Below are 8293 nucleotides of genomic sequence, written 5' to 3' on the forward strand. Positions count from 1 at the left end.
TATTGTGTATTATGAAGTCGTGCAAAAAGCAATATAAAATTGTGGCCCTTGCTTTTTTTCCACAACTTGCGCTTATATTATGCAATATGATTTTGATTTTGTGTTTATGTCAATTATTCATTCTCACAACCTTTTGTCAGTTTGTACGAGTGACATATATAATGGTTACGTTCTATTGTTTTCCAAAAGACTCACATGACAATGGATCAAGTCAATCTTTGTCCTTGAGGTGCATGCATCCATGTCAAGTGTACTCCTTGCCACTACTCCAAATACAATACCTTTGGCCAATGTGAAAGATGGCAAAACAATGACCTCTTGCAAGCGCTTGCCTTCTTGGTGTCACTCAAGAAGGTATGTTATTTATTACATATTTCGTCTATCTTTTACAACAATCTTAATGTTGCTTGCCTGCATTGCTCTATTCATATCATATATTCTTTAACATTTGATTCATTCCTTCGTTCATCAATACTATCTTACATACCTCTCAATAATCTTAGGAGATGTCATGATACTTTATTGTTTTTCCTTGCTTTCAGTGCAAATATGTTTTTGGTGACAAAAAAAAGCACTAGAGCTAAACAACAAAACACATTGAAAGAGCAACAAGCACATCCTTCTAGCTTGAAGCGTTTAAGACCTTTTTGAGGCAAGAATGAGTTCTCAGTCAACTTGGAGTTTTTGTAAGATTGAAGACAAATTAGAAAGATTGCTTATTTATGTGGGCAATAGCCTTCAAAGTTTGTTGAGGAAAATGCAAACTCAAACTACATGTATCCATGATGTTGCTCGGGAAATGAAGAGTGCACATCTTGCCCTTCACAATGTTGTGAATGAGTTGCATTGCAAGCTTAAAGGTGCAACAGAGGTTGCGTATGAAACAAGCCATATCCTTCTTGGGGAATAGAAAATGGGAGCGATTCTATTGACTCAAGGGAGATTTGCAATATGATTTTTTCTACATTTGTAGAACAAGTGTCAGTTATACAAAAGGAAGTATTGTTTTTAGAGATTTTTGTCACAAGGTTCAATGGTTTGTCGACACAAATGGATTGGCTTTTCCATTCCTCTTCGGCCACATTGTAGCCGTCTTAGGACACAATTTTGGGCCTCTCTTTTGTTGTACTAAAATCGTGGATTTTTGGCAGATCCTATTATGTGCTCAAGTCTTACTCGTGTTGTAGAGTGACTTCCTACCCTTCCATACTTGAATTCTTCCAATAGTTTGACTTTTGTTAGGGTTCAATATGGAAGATACATCCAATGACTTAATGTGATTCCCCCTTTGGATTCATTCATGACTTAAAAAACCCATTCTTTGAGCATTCCTTGATATTGAGAGCATGATGAGTTCATAAATCTTTAGTGCTTAATTAGGATGCACCAATCACACCTTGATGTAATTGTGACTAGAGGAGCAAAGATTTGTGCACTTGTCTCTAATTCAAGTGATAGTAGCTACATTTTTGAAAAAAACATTTCTTTTATAACACATCTCCTATTGGTAATTGATTTACATATTTTTTTCAAGTAAAAGAAAGGACTTGAAAACCAATATTACAAACTATTCCTCCAATAGAAGCGTGCACCCTTTGCCATTGCACAATGCCTCAAAAACTTCTGTGTTCTAACAATGCTCACCTACAAAAGAGAAAACTTTTATGAATAGGTCTTTGTAAATTATACTCTCTATGTTTACAATCCATCTATGTTGCCCTATTTACAAACAACATATTCTTCTACTTTATATACTTGAAAGTTCATATTACAAAAACGTCGACATGTTGCTTCGGATATGTTTTCCTCTATCATTGCAGTGAGTTCTATCTTGTAAACTTTTGAGGTTGTAAGGAAGCTTGATATATGTTGATATTCAATGGTATTTCATTGTCACTTGTTCATCATTTACATGCATGCAAATGGGTGTTTTTATTTTATTTAACAAAAGGAAGCAAAAATGCGAAGCAAGCTAGGCATAGCCTCACTTGCTCTGACACGAGCTACACGAAGTGCAATGGTGGGCTTGCTTGTTAACCAACACCATCCAAGCCAACTAGTTTTAATTATGGAAAAACTCATGAGTTAAGGAGGCAAGATGGCATCACTCATGCATCTACAATGGATAATTTGGTGTATGCCATGATAGCCACTCGCTCTAACATAACATTCGATCTTGGTCTCTCTAATACTTGCTCTCTAATTTTCACGTGTTGAGATAAACTTAGCAAGTGGCACAATGCATAAAAGACAATTTTACCAAAAAACGTCCTACATTAGTACTGAATATATTCACACATGTGAATATGGTTGATTTGAATGGATTATCAAGCCTACTAAAATTGATTTATTTAGTCACACTTTACATAGACTCAATAGGCCTAATTATATCTCGCGTTAGATTAAGTTAACTAATTTGTACCGAATAAGATGAAGTTCCCAATTACTAGCGATTAATGAAAGAAAGTCTTATGTCCTGGATAGTATGAGCTGCTCTCAAGGCATTTGCAGGCTTTCTAGCCTCTTTCCTCGCATTTATTTGGTTGCAATCTTGATCAGCCAGCCCTCTTTCCATTTCTTATGCAGAGTGCAGGTCTGGTCTTTCGGAGGCATATGCAAATTTCCATGCCAACCTTCCTAGATGTTCGTTTGGATGCCATATCCCCACATTAAACTCTTAAGTTCAATTCGTACTGTTTCCAACTGCAATTCTGAGTGTGGATCAGACAATTGGTCACATATGCGGTTCCAACATCAGCTCAAATGGTGCTCCATTCAATACTTCTCAAAGGCAATGAGGTGTGTCCAAAGATCTCCATATTTAATCATGTGGTTTCCACATCTTAAGAACCTCCTTCAATTCAAATGCATGTATAATACAAAACATGCAGTTACCACCTCACTGGACACTACCCCCATCCGTGCCTGCACAGTTCAACACAGAAAAGGAGCAGTTTCATAACTAGGAGGATGTTGCAACGGATCCGCTGGACATGATTTAGAGTGCAGTATGTCTTTCATTACTAGAGGATGTTGCAACAATCTGCTGGACATGATTTAAAGTGCAGTGCATCACATATTTCTCACTCTATTTGGGCAATATGTTCGGCCAAACCCTGACACAATTGAATAGTTTTACGGGTAAGTCTAGTCACTGGAAACTGCAAGACACACACAAATTAAGCTCGAGTAAAGGTGAACAGTAAAAGCCTCTTGAGAATGTAATGAGGCACAAAGCATTTAATAGATAAAAGGTGCAGATTGGACCAATGTAGCAGTTAAAAAAGGCAGTTGTGAAAGTACATTGTTAGCTTGGATCCTTTATATTCAGAAAAGTCTGTAGGCACTGCTTAAACAAAGAGTTGATGTTTTGATATGTGTTCTTCAACATGAAACATCTGAATGCGCATGGAAATAGCAGTTACACCCAAAATAATTATGATGGTGGAAGTCAAAAGTCAGCTCCTCCAAACATATGATAGCATGCCGACAAACAAATTGGCAAAGCTTGCTTGAATATGAACCAGTAGGCCCTTTAATTGCAGCAGCAGAGTGTGCACACTGCGACCACATGACTATGTAAGAGACTTCAGAGAGAAAATGTCCTAGAATGTGAGCTCTGAAACTAGCAAAACTTAAACAAAGGCAATGTTCTCAAGCAAGCTCCTTGTTATTCTGATTCAAAAAGTGAGCCCTAGGGCCAAAAGATTCATGACCCAACAAATTCCACCCTACCAAATGACATGCCTCCAATCAAGGCCTGAAGAGTCAACAAATTCACAACTGACTGAGTCAATATTGGTCAATTTCATCGATGTAAACAGTCAACAAAAGAAAATATTACAAGATCCAGAAGAGTCAACAAATGTAAATCTATGATCACACTTCCACTAAAGCAAAGCCCCAAATGTCTAAAATTTTGAAAGACACAGTCAACAACAACACTAATGTTATCAAATGCAGAACTCTGCTTGTACAGGCACAAGCAAAGAAGTGCATTTGAATTCCTGTTAGTAGTAAGATTTCCCAAACTTTCCGTAAAAAGTGGAAAGAGGGAAATGAAACACGCTCAAACAAATGCTGTACATGCACACGATAAACACAATGAATGATTAACAAATAACATCTAGTGAATTCTCTACGTGTAGCTGGAAAATGACAGTCCTATCTCCTCCGTTACCATGCATGAGCTCTTTCCAAGGATTGATCAAGTTTGCTGGGACCATCTGTGACTTTGGTTCTCTCCACATTAGGTGCACAATCTAGGATGCCACACTGACCATTATCTTTGATAACCCAATCTTCATTGACGAATTTCAACCTTTCTATCCTGCCTGAGATGCTGGATAAAAAGCCTGATCTTTGTTGCCTTTGTTGGGATACCTCCATAGTCTTGATAATACCTCCACCATCATGGCCAGATGTGGACTGACATGCAGTCGTTCTAGACCTAGAGATACTGCTGTCATCATCTGTGCTATCCATCATGCTGGATCCATTGGCCTGGTTATCACTAAAAAGCTCATCCTCATCATAAGTATCTGTCAAACTTAGTTCTGTTACAACTGTCTCTCCGGAATCTCGTGCTACCTCATATTCATCTGTACTTGACCTTTCATTGAAGGTATCCAAATACAACTCTTCCTTCTTAGCAGAATGGGCTTCATCACTCAAACTGCAAACTCCAATACCCGCCCCATTGATATTAGCATCATGTCCATCCCTGGCAGGAGGTTCAGCACAAGGAGAAGCTCGCCTCAGGTCAAGTGATGCTTCCCCTCTGTCCCTTAAAGTCTTGAGTACTAGAGTCTTCAGCAAGTTCATGACTTGAACAGCATGCATCAATGCTGTGAGCGGATCAGACATCTGCCAGGATAAGCATAAAGAAAAAAAGTTTGCTAAACTTGTCTCTATCAAAGCTTATGAAATATTTCAAAACTGTAGGATGATCTACACAAACCTGAGTCATGTTTGGGGCAAACACCATTGCAATATTGTGAGCATTCATCTTGTTAACATGCTCCAGTTCAACAACATCAGCCATCAGATTGACAGCCCAATCCAACAGAGCTGCTTGTGTTGGAGGAAGTGTCTTCACTAATGTGAGTGATTGTTCCTCAGTCTGGCATTGCATAACTTGCTCGGGTAAAAGGCTGTCCAAGACCCCCTTTGGCAACTCCCGAAACCATGCCTGTAAATGTTGTGTGATTACACTGAGTCCAAGTGGAGCCGCAATCAAAAAACTAGCAGTAAGGTCTAAGTGGAACTAATGGTCCTTATGACATTTTGATAGGCATACCTTGATAAGCCCGGCCAAACAGTGAACCTCAATATTATGCGGCACAATTCCCCTGTTCAGCTGGCTTCTCACATCCTCTTCTTGGCTGTTCTCTGCATTTATCCTGAACACACCTTCTGCCTGCAATGAGCAAGAAACAAAATCAAAGATGCATTAATCTTCAGAATGCAATTGAACTGGATATAATGTGCTGAGAAGAATCCAAGAGATTTTCTTACCTTCAGGCCTCCCTGTGCATAGAGCCTTTCCTGAAGCAGAAGCAATATGGTTGGGATACTGTTGCCCTTGGAGTCATATGAGCATTGCATTGATTCTGGAGACACGCCAAAAACACTGGCACTGCATGACACCCGCATAAAGTGTGCTCAGAAAAACCCACAAAGATAGCCTCTTCCTTCTTTAAACTAAAAAAGCAATTCCTGATCAAGCCAGCCATACAGTCATGTGCAATCGTACACATGCATGATAAAGAGAGAGTGAGAACCTGGCACCATACATGCATGTGCATGTGTGTGCATGAGCACATGATAGAGAAAGAGAGGGAGGGAGGGAGAGAGGAAGGAAGAACCTGGCACTGGGAACTCTTCTTGGAATCTCCATTTGGAACTCAACAGGCAAACCAAGGAAACCATTGAACCGATCAAAGGTAACATGTGCGACATGTTGCACATTGGTAGGCCACCCTATGTCCATTTTGACATCATCAGGGGGATTCTGGCATGACAAACCTGTCCTTTTGAGGGCTTCCAAGAGGAGAGCAAGGACTGTCAGTTCAACATTGTCTGCATTATTTGGTGCAACATTATGTTGTTCTTGCCGGCCCAGGTGCTCATTACAAGGGTTCCTATTCAGCAAAGCTGGAGAACCCATGACAAAAGGAGACAAATGGCCTGTTGAGAGCTCCTCTGGAACCACATTTGAAGTTGGATTTCGCATCTCTCGAGCACCATTTGTGCAGCAATTGGATGAGATTGCCTCTGTCATTTTTGTTTGCGCAAAATTACTGACAACCAATGCACAGAAGCTTTTTGAAGACTGTCGTGAAGCTCCCTTGTACCTACTCACCACCTGTCATACCACACCCTTTGTCATGATCCAAAGCAAGTAGATGGATGGTAAGTCTCAGCAATTTAAAATTAACTCAGATGGCAATCCTGCAGGTACAGTGTACTACAAGAAGAAACCAATGCACCATCAGTACAATTGTCACTTTTGAGTTCATATGCAATGTGCCAATGTTTGATTTCTAGGAAATTTCTAGCTGATAAAATTACTGTGAAGATTGAGTGATATAACATGTTGCAATAGGAAGAATATATAGCCCTTACAGAGCTTTAAAAAACTCCAAAATAACTATCAATTTGTGCTAAGTGTTCAAGTTAAAGCTGATAGTGTCTTACTGATTAAAACAATATAGCTTCAAATTCATGGCCCTGAAAACCTCGTAAATAAAAAGAAAAACTTATTCTTTAAACCTGTCAGATGATCAAGCCCTGCGCCTTGATTTAAATTTTGTGGAGAATCCCAAGCCCAAAAAACCAACAGATAATTGCTCCTTTATCAAACAAACCAAAGACCAAACTCTGTTCCTCGAAGAAGAACTCGAGAAAGAACTAAATCATCCAGAAGAAAGAAAAAAAGCTCAGACATCTGACGAGGGGTTTACGAGCTTGGGCTTCAAAAAACCAAATCATGAGGCGAAAGGAAAGAGGAGGGCACGGGTGAGGGCACTGATGAGGATGATAATATTGAATATTGAATTGAATTCAAGCACTTCCTTTTTTCTTGCTTCTTGTTTGCTCCAACCTAGAAACTCAGCAACGAGCACATGATATTACGAACATATGAACACTTTCTCTCTTCTTGCGTTGGTTTGGCTAACCTGGTAAAATTCAGCAAGAGAGGACGATGATGATGCCGTGGCTCTTCTTGTGCGGGTGGGTTGGTCTGATGTGGGCGGGCGTTATCTTCTTGGTCTGCGTCGCGTCTATCTTCCTCTTTATCTCCTTTTGAAAGGAAGGAAGGAGGGGCAGCTGAAACGCCAAGCAGCAGTAGCAGCGACAGCAGCAGCGGGAACAGGAACAGGGGACCTTCGAAGCTTGGCCTGATGACCCAATAAGATAAAATGCCTTTTCTTTCGTGTTTCAAAAAGTGGTTGGGGATCATTACAAAAATGCAACCGTTGAAAGAAGAGAAGCCCTTTTTCCTTTCTAATTCTGCCTGCTCTGTTCCCGCACAAGCGACTCGCAGCAGAAGAAGGAGAAGGAGAGGGAGGAACAGAGGACCCATCTCCTCGCGCATGGAGGGGGGAGAGGACCCATCTTTCCCCTGTTGTTTCTGTTAGCGGCTCGTGTGTGGAAAAGAGGGGGAGTCTTTGTCGACGGGATTCCTTCTTGAACTTGGGAGATGTTACATATTCTCTCTCTTTCTCTCTCTCTGCGTTTGTAGAGGCAGGCGGCTGGCTCCTGAGAGAAAGAGGGGGACCCGGGGAGATGTTGGCAAGCTCTCCAAATTTCGAGAAGCACACATGAGAGAGAGAGTGTACTGTGTGTGTGTCTCTCTGTCTGTCTCCAAGTCTGAATGTGCCACTTTGGAAATTGGCACGAGTGAGGAAGAGTGTCCAGTGTACCTTTGTGTCAGTTGCCAAGAGAATTCAAATCTTAGAGAGAGAGAGAGTGTGTGTGTGTGTTTTTGAGTGTTGATGAGTACATAGGACTCCTCCATTGGACAGCCTTTATGCAAGAAGAAGAGGAAACCTAGTTTAAAGGTCCCAACATATCATCCTGGTAATTAATAATACAATCTTCGTGAACCTCTATGTAGAGAGTTCTTCATAAAGATGGATGATCTATTAATGAACATTAAACCTTAAGTGTCTTTATGTTCCAAAATCTGTCCTATCTTCTATATCCGTATGATATATTTATATTTATATCTATATCTATATTATCTTCTATCTGTTATATTATATTATATCCTTAGCCTCACCTTGAC

The 8293-nt window shown here is 40.2% G+C and overlaps 1 protein-coding gene across 1 annotated transcript; it reads right to left on the minus strand.

The window, feature by feature from the left end:
* Nucleotides 1-3262: 3262 nt before the first annotated feature.
* LOC148025660 (rho GTPase-activating protein 2-like) lies at nucleotides 3263-8018 on the minus strand. The gene is made up of 6 exons (XM_087692871.1): nucleotides 7182-8018; nucleotides 5868-6367; nucleotides 5518-5638; nucleotides 5300-5419; nucleotides 4961-5191; nucleotides 3263-4866 (listed from the first exon to the last, which is right to left on the minus strand). Exons 2-6 carry the CDS (start codon nucleotides 6281-6283, stop codon nucleotides 4177-4179), a joined length of 1578 nt encoding a protein of 525 aa, XP_087548997.1. The 5' UTR covers nucleotides 6284-6367; nucleotides 7182-8018; the 3' UTR covers nucleotides 3263-4176.
* Between the last annotated feature and the right edge of the window lie 275 nt (nucleotides 8019-8293).

Source organism: Lygodium microphyllum, chromosome 14 (assembly GCF_053477565.2).
Source record: "Lygodium microphyllum isolate KBCC chromosome 14, Lygodium_microphyllum_v1.1.10, whole genome shotgun sequence".
Taxonomy (NCBI): Eukaryota; Viridiplantae; Streptophyta; class Polypodiopsida; order Schizaeales; family Lygodiaceae; genus Lygodium; species Lygodium microphyllum.